At 41.7% G+C, this 22,000-nt stretch overlaps 1 protein-coding gene across 1 annotated transcript in view; it reads right to left on the reverse strand.

Annotated features, from left to right (window-relative positions):
• The window catches only part of cadm2b (cell adhesion molecule 2b), a 217,505-nt gene extending 196,016 nt beyond the window's left edge, over nucleotides 1-21,489 (reverse strand). Inside the window, exon 1 of the mRNA XM_080460213.1 lies at nucleotides 21,105-21,489. Coding sequence (XP_080316339.1) covers nucleotides 21,105-21,165 — 61 coding nt within the window. The 5' untranslated portion in view covers nucleotides 21,166-21,489. The remainder of the gene's footprint in view (nucleotides 1-21,104) is intronic.
• Between the last annotated feature and the right edge of the window lie 511 nt (nucleotides 21,490-22,000).

The raw sequence follows: 22,000 nt of genomic DNA on the forward strand, positions 1-22,000 counted from the left end.
TGTGTGTGGTGCTTATTATAGTCTCTGCTTTTTAAAAAAAAAAAAAAAAAAAGAAAGAAATACAAAAAAAATAAAAAGCTTTTCTGGCAATTATATCATTCTGATTATAAAGTTTCTAACAACGTTCAAGTGAGCGCTGACGTGTCTTTCCGGCCAATTCTGAACATTAGAAAGTAACGTGTGACTGACTGTAACAATCGACGAAGGAATAAGTGACAATTACTGAAGTTTTAGTGGGTTTCTTTCTCACTACTCTTGTCTTCGATTGAACAACTGTTGAAGAGCTGTAAAGCTGCTGTCTCTCTGTCTCTGTCTCTCTCTGTCTCTCTCTCTCGTGATTTTTGGCCATGAGCTTGACCGTTCCGTTGGGCTTTGTTACTATTTCACTACACTCCTGTGTATTCAATGTGCAAAAGAAGGAATTAAGTCAACAACATAGTAACATGGAAGAAATTAAGGCCCCATGTGCACGACAACGGGTTTTTCTTTTTAATGGAAAATGTTTGTATTAGCCTGGATCCAGACGTCGCAGCAAATTCTTTATAGGCAGTGACTAGTGGAGTAACTCGACTGCTTTCCAAATCCAGCATCTGCAATCGGGGACTGACTTCCAACTCACAACAAAACTGAAAAACGCTCATTACATTCTTGAAGCATCAATTCATGTTAGTCTTGATCCACCTCAGAGGAAAAGATGGGAAGTCCCAATCTCTCTGATGGTGGTTTCAAATCTGAGGCCGGCCGGGCAGTGAGAGAGGTCCACGGCATCAAACAGACTCAGGTTATGACCGTGTCAGAAATTCCACGAGTGCCATCTCTTAGTGTGATTGCTGCTTCAAGCTGCAGCGACTGACAACCACGAGAGAAGCTGCAGAAAATGAAAGCGACAACGGCGCACCAAAACAACAAAATACAGCTTCCCAAGTGGGTAAAAGGTTATAAGATGTCCTCAAGCTCCATCTTCTCCCATACTAACATGTTTCCTGCGAGATGATTTTCTTTCAGAGATTGGTTCGCTTTCTGTATTCATTTCCTGAAGGCACTGGTGTCATACGTGGATGACGACTCCAATTTAGCTGGAGTGACATAGTTTAGCCTCGTCCGGACGGTTTGGAGTCTCTTGCAGGCCGGTTTTGGCCCACGGGCCTTATGTTTGACACCCCTGCTTTAGAGTGTAACTAAGATAGGACCTGTGTCATTAATTAGTCGCAGCATCGAAAAAGAAAGAAAGATATTTCTGGAAAATCCTTTTCACTGCACGTTGAGATAAGATGCACGGTTCAAACTCAAACAATGATGCTCTAGATTGGAGCAAACGGCTTCAAACATGCTTGATGAGAAGACAATCGTAATAATGTCAAACTCAAGCAGCGGTCCAGTCATGAACCAACATTGAATGCATTATGGTTTACATAAATTAGATTTCAATCTGTTTCTTTTCCCTTCAAATCTGTTAAGTTGAACTGATTTTAATATTTTTCCCTCAACGAGGAAATGAGGTACATGTAATGGTTTAACCTTTATTTCATGACTGCGGTAACCCCTTTTACATTTCTCAGCCATACTAAGTGAAGAAAATGGCAGATATATCTTACACAATGAAACTTCTCTACGCTTTTTACTGTGAGTGTGCCTTTCCTGCTTCACACTTTCACTTCCTTTTCCCTTCTTGCTCTCAGCTTAGCAGCTTAAAGCCTTTTTTTTTCTTCTTCTTCTTCAGCAAAGCATGCTCTCTGGCTCTGAGCACTCTGGCATCTCTTGCATCGGTATGCAGCTCCCGTTCACACTGCTGATCCCTCTTTATGAGGACATGAGTTTCAGTGCTTTTATCCCCCACCTTCACTTGCAAATATGCCCACATTCAGTATCTACACTCCAGCTTTAGAGACCTGTGGGAAGCATTTAAAGAGGAAGTCAATAAAAGGGTATAAACATGCATGAGCTTAGGCTTGTGCGTTTTGTGTGTGCGTGTGTCTTTATTCGGGAGTTTTGGGGGAAGGCGTCTCACTCAGGCATCGTCGTGCAACAAAGTCATCGTAAAGCCGTTTTTCTTTTTTCAATATCTGTAGTTTTCCACAGTTTCCTCATCAGACTTAGAAAATGAGCTATTTGGATGTGAGCTGTAACTTCATTAGCAGATTTGTTTTGGCTTAAATGTATTTCTGGCTTAATATAACTCCTTTGTTTAAAAACTGTGCTTATCTGACTACGTATCTTATGAGTATCTTGATTATGACAATATCTGCATCTTTCGCTCATTAAAGTGGTTTTATAATTTTGAATGTATATATGCACATGTTGCATCAAGGCTTCCAGGCAAAGGATGCCAACAGACTAAATAAACTGATTAAAAAGGCCGGGTCAGTTGTCGGCTCGAAACTCGTCTCTCTGCAGGAGGCGGCTGAAGACAGAATGTTGGAAAAGTTGCTGACAATCACGGACAACGTCTCCCATCCACTGCATGAAACACTGGACAACCTGATGAGCAGCTTCAGCCACAGACTCATCCAGCCTCGCTGTCTAAAGGAACACTGCAGGAAATTGTTCCTTCCTACTGCCATCAGACTCTTTAATCTATCTGCTGCCCGCCGGGATCCTGAAACAAAAATAATCTCTCCCTCCGACACTGCAAAATATAGTAATATAGTTATATGTGTATGATTATATGTGATGTGTTTATACTTCTATCTGCACACTCAGTGTTTGGTTTTAACTTTATCTTCTTAAAATATTTTAATATATTTATTACTACCTGTAGTTTCCAATGTGTTTTTTATCATATTCCATTTGTATATGTGCTCTTTACCTGGCTGCTGTGACGTTTCCATTTCCCTCCAGGGATCAATGAAGTAAATCTATCTATCTATCTTGAAATTACTTGGCTTTCATTTAATGACTGGTTTACTCATTTATTTCAATGTATATCATTTTCTGTTAATACCGTTAACCTTTTGTTATTTTGTTTTTAATCTAATCAAATTAAATTTTATTCAGACGGCTCTGAATACAACACAGACATCTCAAGGCACTTTTACAGGGAAAAACCAACAATTCCACTTCAGCAAGCACCGATGATAAACGTCCATTTTCTTTTTCCTCCTCTCTAAAGGTATTTTCACTTTATATCTTATTTCACATTTGCATTTTTACTGTAGTTTTACATAACATTTGTCGTTCTCATCTTGTGTAGATGTTTTTAAAAAGGTGTTTATTAGTTTTAATATTCACTAAGTGCACCTTCTCAATGCATATTTTATATTCTTGTCTTGTATTTTTTGGTCCCTCATCCTTGTTTGTTTGTTTTTTTTTGTTAAGATTGTATCATAGATCTTTGTATGAAGCGCCTTGAATTAATATGCATAGATCGGCTGATTGGTTGGTTGGTCGGTCGGTTGGTTTGTTGGCTGGTTGCTTTCTTGTTTGCTTGTGATACGACGATTGGGCTTGAGTTTTCTTTCCTTTATTTCCTTCGGGTGTCCTCCGACGGCCTAAAAACATGTGTTGAAGGTTAATTTGTGCCTCCTGCCTTCACCCATAACTTGAATTGGATCCAGCTCCCTTCACTTCGTGTTGGATAAAGCGCTTTTGACAGCAGACGGATGAAACTGAAAGATTTCTTGATCATCAAAACTACATTTACTTTTCTTCACAATGAGTTAATCTGGCAATAGCTTCTTGCAAGTTCCCTTCATGAAACCGGCACATTTAATTGCAGCACGAAAATAAACGTGTTGAACTGATGTGATTTGTTTTTTTGTTTTTTTTTCATCAGGATGCTCTCAGGCATATAAACAGCTGTTTTACTTATTTTGGAATAACAACAGCACGAAGGACAAGCAAAAAGAGCGAACACACACAATAAAATGTCATGAAATCCTTCCTGACATGAGGACATTTTAATTAGAGTCCTCTTTGTTGGTTTTTAAGTGTTTATAATGGCATGTTTCTCTTCAGCTTTTCCTCACAAATTTGGAGGCGTAAAAAGGCAGAGCAGCGGACTGGAGACACAAAGCTGCGCTGCATCATGAATATCATGGATGGTCAGTGTATGGCAGCCTCTGTGACAGGCGCAGCAGGTGCACCTGTCGGTGTTCTCTGAAAAAGTGAGCTCGAGCAGACCTCGGCTCGTCGTGTCCTCGAGAGGGATTCAGCCCAGACGAGAATATGAATGGTTTTTCATTTTCCTCCATACAAATGTTTACAAACCTGTCTCACAAGTCAATAGTCTGGTTTCCAGCAGCTTTGCCTCTTCAGCGTTTTCTATTTCTTTTCTGTGGTCTTTAATTATGCCGTGCGTACAAACCATATCACATCACAAAAGGATAAAATACAAAAACATTACTCTGGATATAAATACCTACATTTGCTATAATTTTGCTGAATGCAAGTCTATGAAAATCCGCCCGCTTATTCCAGCTGCTATCAAATTTCCAAAGAAGCAACAGAGTCTCCTTTATCTGGAGCTGAGACGGCTTGACTGAGGGGCCTTTATGAGCGCAGCAACTCAGTCATGCAAAATCCTATTGACTGTGAGGCTGATGGATGGTCTGTGTTGATAAAATGTGTTGAAACATTAAATCTTTACACCTAAATGGCCCCGCACCTCCTGTATGCTTTATATGTATGAGGATCTACAGTCAAAATGTACATTTTCCAGAAACTATCACATATTACGTTGTGTGAAAGCAAATTGTTAACAGCTACAACCGAGGATAAAGAGATTAGTGAGCAAACTAATTAGGTGATTGACAAAAAAGGAAAAAATATTAACCTGCGGCTATTTGGGTGATTATTTGAATCGGCTATTTGCAAAAAATAAATAAACAGATAAATAAGACAATCACTCACTGCTGCTTTTGATTTGATTGTTTTCTCTGTTTTTACATCATTATCTTTTAGTTTGAACTGTTCATCACAGGAAATAACGAAAGCATCTCCAGTTCTGAGAAATCGTGTTTTCGCTCCACATTATTTTTTTTCCAACATTGAGCACATCAAGCTTATATTATCAGATCATCAAAATTGGAAAATAATCTGTCCTTGCGTGGCCACTTTGAAGATAATCAATTCTTATGATCAATGAGCTAATTAAGACATCACAATGAACGGTCCAATACATGAACAGAAGAGTTTCATCCAGCTCTGATGCAGCTTTATCCCACTCAGGGTCAAGAGGGGGGCTGGAGACCACTTCCAGCTCATAATGGGTGGAGATGTCCATCACAATACAAACACAGAGAGACAGGCGCACAAATCATCCACAAATGCAGGATTTTGGACTGTGGGAGAAAAAAAACCCTGTGGAAAACCCACACATGCATCTTTAATAACTAATTAATTCAATTTAACCACTTAGCTCAATCATATCAGTCAAAGGGTCCATTTAAATCTGGCGTTAACGTGCGTTTCCGGTGATCCGATCACATGTGGCGAGCCCTAAAGGAAAGCTTTAACAGGCACCAGAGCGCTTTCACTCGTGAGACGCTTTCACTCATCACAGGAAAATGTAAATGTCATTTGTGTGCACCAAGTTGTTGTTTAAGAGAATATACCGGTCTGAGATACGCAGTCTTTCCAACTTTCTAAAGAAACTATGGAAAACAACATGGACGGCCGTGCCTGAGGGTCAGCAGAGAACACCGCAGGTTGGACAACTCATAGAGGGAGTGACATAATCTTATCTGCGGCGGTTAGACCGGACGCACGATACGGCCAAGTGTGAACAGTCTGCGTCGGGGTTCGCCACATGTGATCGGATACCGAAATGCATGTTAACGCCGGGCGCAAACGGGCCCATGATAACTGTTTGGAATTCCTTCTGTCGATTATTCAAGCTAAGGCCCAGTTTACAAGAGAACGCATTGTTTTTTTGCAGTGTTGTTCCAGAAGTTTCACCTTTACACAGAACATTTTTGATAATTATGTCCATTTCCACCGAAATGGCAAAAATACTGGACACAATGTAGTTAGCATGTTGGGCCACAAGTTGGTGCTGTTGTTTGTTTTTGTAATGAAACAGAGAACTATACGCTATAAACATTATTAATGGCGAGTACACAGACATTTGTATGGACAGACGACTAAGTTGGCTTGCTATTGCAGGTGACACTCAACTATAAAACTACCTGGAAGAGGATCTGTGAAAACGTCTCGTTACGTCTCGGTCAACGTAACAGTTTCATCCAACATAGAGAAAAATTTATCCTGCAGGCTCCATAAGCGTCGCAGAAAATTGAAATCCAAATTTAGTTTACCAAGAAACCAATACAAAAACCTTCTATTTCAACATTTTTGACAATATATCTCTCGCTTTGCATAGACATGTTGTGGCGTCACCAGAGGCTGTGTGGTGGAAGGGAGGTACATTCCCTTCCACAGAGAACCAGTAAAGGGCAAAATGGCAGCTAAAGGGGACTACAGCACCCAGAAGGCATTGCAGCCACACTGGAGGCTGTCAGGTGCCCATGATTGGGGTTGAGTGAAGAGGGAGTGTGGGAAGGAAGAAGTTGGAGAGCTGGGCTGGAGCTGAGAGAAGCAAGATCTCTGGACAACCAAGGAAGACGTTTTAAAAAGGACTATTTATGTTGGAGGCAAAGAAAGGACGCTGGAGTTTGAAAGCCTGGATTTGAGTTAAGATCTTTCTGTTTTTCTTTTGGATTAACTGGCCGGTACGGGAAGAAATAAAGCCCGAATTGTTTGTTTGAAAACCAGAACTGTCTCGGTGTCGTTGGTCTCACGTCCCTGTCATCTGCAGCTAGAGACGTCCCCTGGTGACGCTACAATGTACATTTATGTATGTACCTACCAGCTGCTTACACACAGGTGATTTTCATGACATATATAGAGTCACATATCAAACTGATCCTGCATCGGATGTCGAAAACATCTGAGAGCCCACCGGTACACATAAACAACAAGATTATTTTAAAAAGAATAAGAAAGAAAGTGGACATTGTGCAGCTATTTTATAAGGATAAAGTCTTGATATGTACAAAGGACATATAGAGTCAGATTCAAATATCAGACCCATCAACTTTCGATGGTACTTTCCATCATGGATACCACAGGTAACAGGGAGTCAGGGTGTTCTCCCTTAAAACTTCGTATGTTTCCTGAAGAACCAGATGATGAAGAGAACAACTTAACCACAAGGATGCTTTCAACCTGACAATGATGCTGACGTTGGAAAAAGAAGGGTGTATGCACTCACTTCACAAAGAGACAGAAGATCCAACAAAAGCAAAAAGGAAATACACCAACTAAATGATTAAAGTTTATAACCACTTGATAGTTTTAATGTTAGAGGTACAATATTTCTTTTTTTAGTTTGTTAACCAAACACAATGTCTAAATTGTAATTAAATAATAATCCTTGAGTTATTTCCAAGGTAAGTGTTTATACTGAGTCACTGAAGTAGCAGCAAAATTATTACTATTCCGGGTGTTTTCTATGTGCATTATTTACTGCACATGAAGTAGACGGACAATAACAACAATGGCCGCCTCCAGAGTGACGTGAGTCCCAGTACATATTCGCCTGGGACTTCTTCGTCGTCTGTCCATATGAACGTCCACGCACGCGGCATTGTTTATGTTTATATTGTTCAACAGCACCTACTATTGGCTCTACACTGTTTTCAGCGTTTCTGCCGTTTTCGTGTAAACACACATTGTTTTCAAAATGTTGCTGTGTGAATGGGAAACTTGTCTGAAACGAAAACGCAAAAACGATGCGTTTCACGTGAAGCGTTGTCGTATAAATGGATCTCGAGTCGCAAAACCTAAAGTTGCACCAGCAGGTTCTGATCTGGACCAAAACTCTAAAAGCCAAGCGAAGTCTCCACCACCAATTCTGCAAAAGACGAACTTTTATTTTCATGTGAACACCCTCCTGCGCCCTCCCAAATATAAATTCTCTGGACGCGCTTCTGGACTTCCGCTCTCTAATATTGAAAATTTATGCAAACAACACCATGGAGAAGAAAAGCTTCGAGGAAATAAACACAGGTGTCAGTGGCTACATCCGAGCGTAGCGCACAAAGCACAAAACAAAGCCTCCCCGGCTGATTGTCCACATTGTTTGTGAAAATGACCCTGACAGAACTCCCAACAAGCTCGGTCACTTCTGGTCAGGTTGCCAGGTGTTGGTTTGCGGTGTGATACCTCGGACAGTCAATCACTCTTCTTGGAAGCCTCCCAAAACATCCCCAGCAGAAGCAGAAAAGCACATTTATTATTGCAGCCACGCTCGCAGTGTTTCTTTGTTGACATTCTGCATGGAGCACATATCTCAGCTTCATTAGATCGCTTTTCAGGTTTGTCGGGAGGGCGAAGACGACTTTTCTTTTTTTTTCTTTTGCAAAAAATGTTGTCTACTTTTCTCAAGCAAATCAAAGAGAAACAACAAACAAACATAGGTCTTGGAAAATATCATTGAAACAGATCACATGGCGGTCATTTCTAAGCAAACCACTGGAAAATATCAACTTTGTTCATACAGACTGCATTAAAAAAAAAAAAGGAGAAAGGGAAGATCGTCACACAGGGTAAATGAGATTCACAGGCTCATCCGTAGTCGGGCACAAAGCCCACTTCAACAGAGATGAGGGCCAAGAGAGATTGGTAAAGGTCAACGCTGCAAACGGGCATAAAATGAAGTATAGGCTTTATTTCAGGCGCAATACTGAAATGTAGGGAATACATAAACTACTGTCAGAACAGACACCTACCGCCTTTTCAACAGCACAGCAGAGTTTCACTCACTAAAAATTCAGCAAGGATTTTTTCTGATTCTACTCTCCACAGAATTTATTCAAGACATGCCTGAATATTTTTATTTTTTTTCAGATTGTTGTGAGATGACAAAAATTCTTTCTGTTTTTTTTTTTTTTTTCTTTTTTTCCCCATCAAATAAAATATTTGATTCGTAATTAAAAAAAAAAGGTTACGGAACCCGAAGATGAAGTAAAACAAGCAGACGAGGTGCGGTCCAGTATCGCTGCAACCTGAAGGCCTTCAACTCTTTAATGACGAATACATTTGGAACAGGAATTGTAGAAATGCAGCAACATTGGGATTCAAACACATATTAGCTTTGGGGGACAAAATATGAGTTAATCCCTGAATATTCAGTGGGTGTAAATGATATGGTGGAGACAAACATGGCCCGCAGTGTATAGGACATTCTTTTTAAAACTATGACTTACAGTGTCGTCTCAAGTAAAACATATTGATGCATTTGCCTGCACTACAAAACAATAAATGTTTTATTTTTACAGCAAATGTTACAAAGATATAAATTTCTATCCAGACCTGCTGTTTCTCATTTTAACTGACAAAAACTGAGAGCCGAGCTGAGAGATCCATGACGCAAACATATACTCTCTCACATCCTAATGTGGTCGTTATGGAGGTATTACCGTATAACCGCAGTTGATTCTACTTAGTTGATTCTGTGAGCCGCCCTGAAAAGATTTGCCACCAGTAAACTAATCCAGTAGTTCCCAGCCCTGGGTCAGGGACCCCCTTCAGGGGGGGCCGCTTTGAGATCACAGTGGGGGGGTTTTACCCACTCTGAGGTTTTCAAAATTGTATTTTCCCATGTTGAAGAAATCATAAGAAGACACTTTGCAAGAGAAGACCTGAGAATCCATCTATTGTTTTTGTATTTGTGTGGCAGTGGGGGGGAGCAGGGATCAGATGAGGAAACCATTGTGATTGTTCTTAATGTACTAAAATAATGAAGAGCCTTCAATTCTTTCTGTAATTTGGTCAGAAAATATCCAAATGTTCTTGAGGCTCAAGTTCCTGCTGAGTCATGTTCCGCGAGCTGTCTTGGGATCCTGACAGTACATGAATGCTGATTTCTCTTGAAAAGCCCTTTACCAAGCGGAGGTGCCTCCTCAGGAGCTCAGACTCACTGCTTTAACCACTTTTCACCGTGACCAATTGCGGCATTAAACTTATCAGAAGTATCTCGCGCCGGGCTTCCGGGCAAGTAGAAAAATCTCTTAACCTTTTTAGTTCAAACACGGGTCAAAATAATCTTTAATGGTGTAATTGCACTCGGTGACTATCAACTTCATTGCCGAGCTTATACCCACTCACAGGGGGCACGGGGTGTGAAAGTGCCATGACAAAGAGCATGGCAAAGGGAGAATGACAGCACGCGGCATCTAGTTAAGGCAGCGAGCAGCTAATCTTAAAGCCCCTTCCCCACTTGTCTGAGCACATTTGCCGCTGGCGTGAAGCTTATCCCTACAGATGTATATCTGTCAACAGGAAGCAGGCAGGCCAGCGTTTGCTCTTTGGAGCACATTTGTCCCTTTTACTGGATTAGCATTTGCAGTGGTATGCAGCACAGCACTTGGCAGCCGAGACACATTCTGCAGGGATAAGCGAACCCTCATCGGTGGGGAACGGGGTCCCCGCCAATGTAAACCGACGTCCTTCCGCCATACCTTGCCTTCAGCTCAGCCGGCTTATTCCCGCCGGCTGATTATTCCGACCCGCAGGAGATGCGCCTGTGCATACGTCTCACAGATTCTTACCTGTGTTCAGTTCCATTTTTCACACATCAGAAACATGTGACAATTCTGTCATAGTGAAGGACGGTGAATTACAGCAGACTGATTAAAGAGATGAAGCTTCATTTATCTGGCATGTTTGCTGGAATTTCATTGCAAACAAGAGCAAATGAGAAGATTTGAAAAGTATGTAATTTATGCATTAAAATGCATACGCGTACCGTGAATAACACAATCCTTACTTCTGCAGAAGCCAAAGGACACAGTCGGATGCTTGATTTACTCCTAATTTTCTCAAATGCTTGTGTGTGTAGTTATGTTTTCACTCATGAGGAACATGTTACAGTTTTGTTAAGACGGATGCAAGTGTGAGTGGGTGCAAAACAGCCTCATGCATACTGATCAGAAAGTTCACCAGCCATGTTTTACACCAGGGGGGGTCATTTTAGTTCAGGGGCCTCACACAGCACAATTTGATCTCAAGTGGGCTGGACCGGTAAATAATGGCATTATAATCTATAAATAACTAGAACTCTGAGTCAATTCTTTCCTTTTACACACGACAAACCTGAAATTTGAATAAAAGAACTGCAATTGCAGCAATGTCTCAGTTTACCGTGTGCTTTACAACTTACAAATCACAGTGGGTTTTATTTTACTATTTGTCTTCAAAGGCATAAAACACTAAGCCACATGTAGCTGGAGTTCAAAAACACAGTCGGCATCTGTGTAGTAATCCTGATCACCTGAACCGATTCGCAATATAATGCATAGTAAAGAGCGCTCCTGGTGGTCAAATATGTACATTGCAGTTCATTTAATATTTTCTCACATCCGGCAATTTTGTTCTTGCAGACCAAATGCGACTCCCAGGTGGACCGATTCTAGCCCACGGGCCATCTGCTTGACATCCCTACTTTGGAACAATGAATGAAATTCCAACAATATATAATGTTTGCATTAAGACACGTGCATGATCTTCATACATTGGATTCTCACTTCTTATGTGATTCCGGCTTTCTTGCAAAAGATGTGAACGCAAACAAATTCCGCAAAATCTACAGTTAAATTAAGGAACTATAAACTACATGCTGACTAAATATACATAGACAGACATAGACAGGACTGTATTGTCATTCAGTTTGGACATACAATGCAGATCAAAACAAGTTTTTGCTGCAATGTTTCAATAGCAACTAGGTATGAAATGATAAAATATGAAATATCGTCTTCCCGTTAAATATTACAACTTCTTGCCACTGTAAGTTAAATACACCTGGATTTAACTGGATGTGTCCTGAAATAGCTATAATTTTAACATTACTTGTTAAACACAGGGAGCAACACCTGTAATTTCATTATATGTGACGTGTTATGACAGTAAAGCTATTCAATTTTTTATTTTTTATTTTTTAAATTTTCCGGGTCATTTGTTAACTGTAGATAAAGTGGCATCCTGTACAACCGTTCCCAAATTATAATACCAAGGACAAATTAATATTCACAATGGAAGCCGTAACTCTCAAATTAATGGCTCTCCTCTTACACCAATATTTAAAAGAAAAATCAAACACTACAAGACAGTTTTACATTTTTAATGACTAGCCTCAATCGGCCCTCTAATCAGAGATGAAATTTTTCATTTACATTATGAAGGAATTATTCATTCGCAGCCTCCGATCTCCTTGTCCTCTCTTCTCTATAGTTTTGATGTCTGCGGTTTTGATACCAGATTAAATGCATGTATTTAAAAAAAAAAAAAAAGAAAGTGAGCCACTTTCATTTATTCCCTGCTTTGCCCTCATTACTGCCCCCACACATTATGGTCAAATGCACACCGACGCTCAAATGTCACCTGCAGGCCGTACTTGCCAAAATGTCTGACGAGATAAGAAATGATGAAAGGCTCCACGCTCAAACAAAAGAAAAGTTCCCTTGGTGGTACGGGAGCTTTTTGGGAAGAAGGAAAGTGATGAAACACTTGAGAGGAGGGAGTGTCAGACCCAACCAGAGAAGCTCCGGCCGACAAAGGAAAATGCAGATCACAGAAACGTACATTGATGACACAAGCAGCCCACGGGTCCGCAAAGAGACTAAGTATAGCTGCTCCACATGGCTAATTAGCATTACTATGTAGCCCGCTTGCCATCGTACCTGATAACTATCTCTGACAAGTCTGTCTGCTGTCTTCATTAGCCGCCTTTAGTGAAATATGTTGTGAGGGTGGAATGAGACGCCAGCGATCTCACAAAGGGCTGTCGTAACAGAACGACAGACTGAGAAGAAAGAAGCACGGGACAAAAGGATTTACAGTGTCTCTGAATGTCCTCTGTTGTAGTCGGTGCGGCACTCCATAGGCTGCAGGTATAGGAGTGAGCGTGCAGCTATGCAGTCAAGCTAAATACTAACAGTGTGCTTGTTCGGAGAAGGATGAGTCTGCATGAAAATGACTCTCAGCATTATGGAGCCGGAGCAGAGCTGCTGAGGCTGAAGTCTTGTCTACAGAGTCACTGCAGTGTGCGACGCGCCGCACTGCAATTTAACTGTCGATTAGGCCGGCCGTGATCACACACAAGATGCTGCACCTTATTACCTCAGCCGAGGAGGTTATGTTTTTCGGTCCCGTTTGTTTGTTTGTCTGTCAGCGAGCACGATATCAACATCTCCTCTTAGATTTTGGGAGGAATGCTCTGCTAGGTTAAATCCCGGACTGGTGCTGTTCTGCTCTGCTTAAAAAAAGAAAAGAAAAAAGAAACGCTTGTTAACATTGCAAAATATTTACAAAATACCACGACTATTATTCAAATTAAACTTGTCACCTCTGTGATGGGGGGGGGGGGGGGGTTGTGAATATTTTCTTGGTGATGCTCACTTTGTTTTTAGCTTGAGACCTTTGGTTCATAAATGTTTAAAGCAGATCCTGAAGTGGCCGTTGATGTCGAAGGACTCTTGAACATGATCCAAGATGATCGAACTCTCCGAGCCGTTTTGTTTCTCCGGTACAGAGTTTTGTATAATTAAACGTGCCAACACTGATGTCGTGGGTCATGATGTGAATACATTTACAGACTTGCACCGGCTATAATAACGTCACACCTTTCAGCTATTTAGGGATGAACTCTTAAATAGGGAACTCAATTAGGGATGCACCGATACTGGCACTCGTACTAGGAAAAGATCCCCGATACAGTTTGGCGAGTATTATATGACGGAATGCGTCAGCAACATTGTCCCCAGGCAGATCAGGGAGGATGAGCGATGTGGTGTGGCGATTCTTTAATATTAATGAGAACGACAAACGTAAGTCAGACTGCAAATTATGTTCTGCCAAAATATCAAGACAAGGGGCAAAAGCTACTTCCTACAACACCAGCAACTTAGGGCGCTTTCAGACCAGCACTGTTTGATCTAGACCAGAGTTTGTTTCAGGGAAAGTCCGCTTCATTTGGGCAGGTGTGAAAGCTCCCCGGGACTCTGATCCGGATCAAAGCGGTGAACTCTGGTCCACTTGAAAACGTGCGTCTCAGCAGACGCAGAAAAAAAAAAGTTGGAAAATATGTTGAGGGCAGATGTGGAGTAGTGAGGAAGTAGTGAGGCAGGCGCTCTTTGATATGTGGTCTGGATTTCCAATTTCAGCCAGTACCAATCAGTGAACCGAGTTTCTACTTTGGCAGGCTTTTCTTCCTCTCTGGTCAACGTTCATTTCGGGCGACAGCGCCCCCAAACGAGCAGCTGTTGTAATTACGTGATATTGTCAGTGTGGTTTGTCCGCTCTCTAACGTGCCATGTGAAAGCACACCTAAACCAAAGAAAAGGAGTGAACATTTTAGCCTTTGCGGTATTTAATAAGTAATCGTATCAGCAAGTAGCTAAAGGTTAGTGCTCATGTTTTTTTGGTTTTTTAAAGAGTTTTGGTGCATCTCTAAAATTCATATTTGTGATCACACACAGCATAAGATTTAAAACATGAATAAAGTTGAGTAATTAACTGAGTAAATCCATAAACTTTGCTTGTCACGTTAAGAGACAACCAGCTGCAATAGTGGTATACTTCAGTTTGGACTTTTGGCATTATAATTCAAGTTTTAGCACAATAATTTGCATCTGACATTTATATATAAACATTTTTTTTTTTTCAATATTTATGAGGTGGATCATCGAGGCAGGCTCACACCAGCCACAGCAGCTGTTTTTCCACATAGTTATTCACCACAACTCGCATGCAAATGCTCCAAAATATTCTCCCAAAATATGCCATAAGGTGTATTTTAGAGTCAGCCTCCTCTTTCTTAATGGTCTCCATTAATTTCAGCGTAACTCTGAATGTATTCCAAAGAAGCCTGAGATGATTGGGAGAGGACAGTGTAAAGTGTAGTGAGGTTGCAGATTGTTCCTTCAAGCAAGCGTGTAGGTTTTAGCTTCAGCCCTGAATCCACCAGGAGCTCCTCAAGCGCCCCGTTGTTTGTATTTAAAGCTGTTTGTGTTGCTCCACAATTAAACCAGCAAACTGTGAGTGGGTGGTGAAGCTTTCTTCTTCTTTTTTTTTTTTGGTTTCTGTACACTTACTTTATTGGTGACGATATACTTTCTGCTCTTCCTCAAACAAATGCAACTGACACAGAACGGTTCACATCAGAGTTAATGCTAATCAATGCTGATCCTCATTGATTCTCAGGGAAATCACCGAGGGGAAAGGCCGAGCGGACACAGGATGCTAGTAAAACAAAGTGTCTGTGGACGACATCGCTGCAACAGGTGGGAGAGGATTGTTGTGCTGTGGTGCAGGGTTCTGGCTCATTTGGACATTTTTGGGGGGGAACTAAGATCGTACGGCATCCATTTAAAATTCATTGAAGACACAGAAGAAATCTCATGTGTGAGAAGCTGTGGTAGCAAGAAGATCTACGTAGATCCAATGTCTGGTTTCTCCATTCCAGGACTATGTAAGGAAGATAAGATTTATACTACTTTATCCAAACGAGGGCTGTGTGGGTGCAGATCCCAGCTGACAACAGCTGAAAGTCAGTGTTCACTGTGGAAAACACAAACAGAGAGAGAGAAAGTGACAGACAACCTCACACACTCAAATTTAAACCTACAGCCAGTCTGGAGACACCGCTGTCTCACTCAATTAGAAACAAATGCAGGGTTGTTGTTTTTTTTTTTAAGGCACTGTTTACATGACGATGTTTAGAGTAAAAATGCAATGATTTCGCATTTTCCTTTCTGAAACGTTTTGCTTCTGTAATGAAACCACACGTGTCTGCTGGCAGAGAACCATGCGCTATTAACAATGGCAAGTACACGGACACTGGTATGGACAGATGATGAAGGTGGATTGTTATCACGGTGACTCTCTGACTATAAAACCACCAAGTCCCAGGAGAACATGGATCGGGGGTCGTGACGCTCTCGAGGCCTCTATTATTGTCGTCCGTATACCCGTGTATGTGCAGAAAACATATTTACTACGGCGTTTTCAAAAAGTTGGGTTTTTTCCCATTTACATAGTTTTTTCTCCATTTCCATGGAGATGGAGCGTTTTCAAAAAGTTTCACCATGGGATCCGTTTTGAAAAGGTTTTGGTTTTACGAATAGTTTTCGAAAAGGCTCCGAGCACCGTTGTCATGTACACGGGGCCTTAGTGTGGCAGAACTACAATTATTTTCCATCATAGGATATTACTGTTAACAACAGTTAGGATGTATAGGCATTAAAAACAGTTTTCCTACTCGTACGATGAAATTAACTTGAAATGCCGAGGAAACCTTTTAACGTGTAGTTTTTTTTAGTATTTGTAGAAATTTGTGAAATTCTCTTTGTATCTCTGTGTTTCTATTTTACTGCAGTACTATTAGTCTTATTTTACTCCTCTTACTTTATTCCTCTCATTCAGTTTCTTTGGATGCTACATTTGTTTTCTAAGGATGATAAATGCTTTAGGTTACTGTAAAGTGCTATACAAATAAACTAATCATTTGACGGATCAAAGTTGTTTACAACTGTCATAACTGCTGCTGTGGACACCTTGAAGCTCACTATCTCACCACGCTTCACAAATAAAAAAAACAACCTAAATTTACTTTACACGTACTAATTTTATTTGGTGTGTTTTAAAGTTTTATTTCTTCATGTATTTCGCCAGCTCTGGTCTTTCCACTTATTTATCATTATGTGTTACTATTCTGTAAGCAAGGCCTGTCTGGAAAACTCTTTCGGTTTGTTCAAGGTCTGCCACTAACAACCTCTAAACGGGATGCAATCAAATTCACTTTCACGTACTTTTAACCCAATGCCAATATTTACTTTTATTGGTATGTCAATTGCCTTAAAGCATAGCTGGTGAATGCAAGGCTTTTTAGAGGTCAATTGTTACGCTGCGGATAACAGAGCGTCCTTGAATGCACCATCAAAGGAAGTTTTTCCACAATGGTGGTGGATTGGTGGTGCAATACTAGGTGACAATGACAGAAATCATTTGAAAAAGCAAGCTTTATGTATCGCATTTAGAGCAGACTGACATTAACCTATGACGGAAAGATTATCAAAAAAAAAGAAGAAGAATTCGTTTTTGAATAAAATATGAAAATCGCTGTTGTCGGGCGGTGAATGCTCAGATCCCTCATCGGAATCGTGTCTTTATGTCTCACAGGACAGGATCTCAAACTGACACAAAGCAAATGTGAACGGTCAAAACCCGCTGAAGTAAAGAACTGCAAGAATTTCAAAGACGGCCAACATTGATCCGAAATAGATAAATACTCTGTAATTTAAGGAGAAAATTGCGAGTCAGTCCCACAAGATTTTACCCATTTACGCTGTGCAGCATCAGAGTTAAACCGAGGCTGGGCTGAGCGTTTGCTCGAACACTGAACGGTCTGACACTTGCACTAAAAATATTTGACATGTGGCACGGGGTGATGTTCCTGACAGAATGGGAGACTGAAATAGGAGCTGATTGAGAGACGATTTTTTTATTTCTTTTTTTTCTCTTCAAATCATGATCTTGCTCTGGATATTATACGAGCGGGGCCTCTGGAGGATAAACCCGTGGGTTTCTCATGAATATGATGACACGCATTGCCTCTGAAAGTCTGTGCTGTGATTTGGATCCCAACTGTAAAGAGTTAATAATGCTTAATCATTGTTAGTTTAACCATTTTACGAGCACTCATTAAGTTAATGTTGAATGTGTTTTTATTGAAGGCCTTAGTTTTTTGGATGTTTTTAAAGCCAGAACATATAAACACCAATCGATGCCATTCATGCATAATAACATATGATGGGAAGTGTAAAACTGGCCAAAAAAAACCATTTTATTAATCTCCACCATTAAAAATATTGTCAAATTCACAGTCCTGGTGTGTCACAATGCAGCCGCACCCTGCCAGACGACTGTGACGGCCCCCTGGTTAGTACAGTGAGAAGGTTGAGGGAAAGGTTTGCATGTTATCCCGGCATGTGTGTTGGTTTTATGCTCCAGGTATTCCAGTTTCCTCCCGCGGTCCAAAAACATTCAACAAATAGGTGATTTTGAATTGCCTGTAAGTGTGGGTGTGGTTGTTTCTCTGTATTTGCCTTGTGAAAGACAAGAGATCTGTTGAAGGTGTAATAGCAAAGTCAGAATTTACTCCGTCTATAAAATAATGTTTTAAAGTGAAGACGGAAAGTCACGTTGCATTTCGGGTGTGCATTTCCACGACACGGGGAGGGGGAGGGGGGAGGGGGAGGGGGGGGTGGTGGGGGGCAACTTTTTGTAAGACACTTTCATTACAAAAACAAACAACAGCACCCACTAGTGGCACAATATGAAAACCACACGGTTAAGAGTTTCTTCTGTTTCTGCTTAAACTCACCGTTATTAAAACATTGCCTTGAAAATGTGAAACTTTTCTGAAGCACAAAAAAAAAACGAGTTTTCACTTAAACCGTTGCCGTGTGAACAGGGCCTTAGTCTAGATCAGAGTTTATCGATAATGTTTCGCATTGTGACGTTTGCAGATCGAATCTAGTTTTAACTTAGAAATCTGTTGCTCCGTCAACTCGACTGATCAAGTTCTTTCAAAACTGAAACTCCAAAGAAAAAAAAAATCTTGTTCAATATCAACTATATTACTTTTATTTACCTATTTTCCAAATACCACGTGTGAAGCCTCACCTGGTGAAACTCACACAAAAACCTGATCCCTGAACATGTTATCTGATGGGATCAAAAAAAACAGTTGAACCACATTTTCTGATCTGATCATCGTTCCGGTTGGAAAGGGACAAACTGATCTCAATGTAGTGTATATAATCCGATTAATTACCATCCAATCTAATTACTAATCCATGCAACCACAGCCAGTGCCATCATTCTCATTTTAGATAGAATTGCTCTTTGTTTTTCCCCCCAATTGGAATATTATTTGAGTTTCCACAGGACATGACTTACTGATCGCCTTTGGAGGGAGGGCTCCAGCTTCTTAGTCTTTACATGTTTATCGAATTAGAAAATCGGTGGCAAAGACTGAAAAACTGGTTCCAAACAATTTACAAAAAGTCAGCGAGGATATGACCAGTCACTGTTTTTGAGTTCCTTCTCCTGGTTAAATGTTTGGAGCAATATGACCTGAATTACAGAGTAATCTGCATATCTTTGCTGTAGCCAAGACTCCCACTCAGTATAAATCAGATGTTGGGGAATCTGTGGTGAGGCTGTATAGAGCCTGTGAGTAAGTGCACACGTCGGTGCAACGCTGCACCTCCATGTCTCTCCACATGTGAGTCTTTTGTAAAAGAAGAGACACGACTTAGATTCCACAATTTGCATGAGTGGCTTTTGTTTGTCAAATGCATTCAAATCAAGGGCGTACACACACCTGATTGTGGCTGGAGTTATCATAGTGCGCATGCTCCGTAAAGAGTCATACTCCTAAAGAGTCGGTGCAACATGGCAGCGTCCATGAGAGGAGACTATCCTCAGAAGATGTGACGGTGGCAAACACTTGAAAATGTGTCATGAGGATATGCTTCCTGGATTGTTCAGTAATGAAAATGGAATCCTTGTTTATTTTGTTCACTCATATTTTTATATTTCTTTCAGTCTGATCTTCCCCAGAATTTCTTACTGCACTGTAAGCAAAGGGCTGTCTGGAAAACTGGAGCCTTTCCAAAGCTTTCCCACCTTCCTAAATTAATAGCTTCGGCCATTTTCCGTATGAATGATGTTTTGTTTCTTTTTCATCTTGACTGTGTTTCTACCTCTGTTCCAAATAACTGATTGTGTGTAACCCTCACAGTAGAACAGCCTAAATGAAGAATGTCATTTATTTGGTGCAAATTGCCTCGCAAATGCTCCAAATTTTTGTTTGAGGTTTTTTGTTTTTTTTTAAATGAAATCATATTCAGGCTATTGGTGGGGGGAAATGGAAAGAAGCAGCTTTCAATGCTTATGAGATATGAAGTTGGTCTTTTGTTTTTTTGTTCGTGTGTGTGGGGAGGGGGGGGGGGGGGTCTAATTGAAGAACAATACAATGTAATTGTAATTTGATTGGTGTTTGACATTAACCCCCCCCCCTCTACCTCCCCCGGCAGAACCCCCAGCAGCTCAGCCCTTCCGGGAGGCGTTGCGCGTACTGGTCGCCTTTAGGGCGGTGGCTGCGCATGCAGGTCCAAGAGTGGGACGGTCTGTGGGGAGTTGGACACTTGTCATCAGGAGACACCGAGGCTGGGCTGCATGCAGGCATCATATACACGCGAACTCACCTGTGTCGGGAGGCAGCCTAAGTTTGCCTGCTTTTGGGGTTTACAAAGTCAGTGCCAAAATCCATAAAGGACACACACACACACACACACACACACACACACACACACACACACACACACACACACACACACACACACACACACACACACACACAGCACAGTGCGCACGCAAGACAAAAAGCTCAACTGACATGCAGCCGTCGCTGTATGGGAGATTGTCTCCTATATGCAAAGTCACTGATGCAAAGTAATTATTCAAAGTCCCTCCAAAAGAAATCCGACTGCGTGACTTCTAAACGATCCACTCAATGACACCGGAGCAGAGAAAGACGCACCAGCAAGCAGCTGCTGTAACCTTTCGGTGTCAGCTCCAGGATGGTTCGGTTGGGGGGGGGGGGGGGGGGGGTAATCGACTCATCCGCAGCGTTATGTCTCGTCTGCCACTTCATCTCAAAAGGGGGGGGGGGGGGGGGGGGGGGGATTCAAGTTGTCAGCGATGCACACACACACACACCAAAAAAAACTTGTGCCGCCGCATTGTGCTTTTCACGTCGCAGCCGCACACAATTCAACTTCCAGGCATTCCTGCACACTCGGCTGTGACAGCGGCTGGCACGCGCCGACACACGTCCTGCAGCCACACTACTGCAAAACACGCAACATTATACAGGAGGGGGGGGCTCATAAGAAATAAAGCAGTAGCCAGCTCTTGTGTGCATTGAAGACTTGCAGGATCACACTTGATGTATAGACTTTACGCAGCCGCCGCCGCCGCCGCCACCTTCCCCGCACACCACGCCCGTCCACACCGCAACAACACGCAGCGCTCACCTTTCAAGACGCTCGCGCAGAGGCTGTAAAGGATGAAGATCAAGTGCTGGTTGACAATCATATTCTTCTCTCTTTTTTTTTCCCCTTCACAGATTCACGTCAACACTCCACTCGCGTTGGACTCTTGTCTTCCTCTCTCTCTCTCTCTCTCTCCTCCTCTCTCTCTGTCTCTCTCTCTGTCTCTCTCGTTATCTCTCCTCTTGTCGAAGATGGACTTATCCAGGTAAACGGCGCAGTTTCACACTGACCGGAGTTACATTGATGAACTCTGTCCTTTTCAGAGAAGTCCCAGATCTTTCTCCTCTTCTCTCTCTCTCTCTCTCTCTCTCTCTTACCCTCTCTCTCTCTTTCTTCTTGTGGGAGTTGTGCACAGTGGTCACTGTATAGTGAAGCAGGACGGCAGAGATGCTCGTCGGCAAAGTGCAGCTCCTGCCTCCCTTTATTGCCTTTCTCCTTTGACTCGCTGCAGAGAGCAAGAGTCCCGCCCACGCCTTTTGACTAATGAAGACGCTTTACCAATGGAGAGCACCGAGGAATGGTCCCGATCACCGCTCAACTGTCCAAACAAATGCAATCACTTCCTCACGCCCATCTGGAGGAGAGAGAGAGAGAGAGAGAGAGAGAGAGAGAGAGAGAGAGAGAGAGAGAGAGAGAGCATGGAAATATCAGAGCTGAACAATGAGCCTCTGTGGTGAAGATTCAGGAAGATGAGGAGCACTGTGAGCCAATAGTCATGATTCATGTCAGAATAACTGTCTGTGATTAATACAATTAACAGGAACGATTAGTCTGTTTGTGAATGAAAAGCATTGCAGAGCACCAGAGAGTGTCCTGGTGAATATAAGGCTTGGGGGAGGGGGCGGAGTTAACACTTAACCTCCTAAGACCCAAACTCA

Source organism: Lipophrys pholis (genome assembly GCF_963383615.2).
Source record: "Lipophrys pholis genome assembly, chromosome: 3".
NCBI lineage: Eukaryota > Metazoa > Chordata > Actinopteri > Blenniiformes > Blenniidae > Lipophrys > Lipophrys pholis.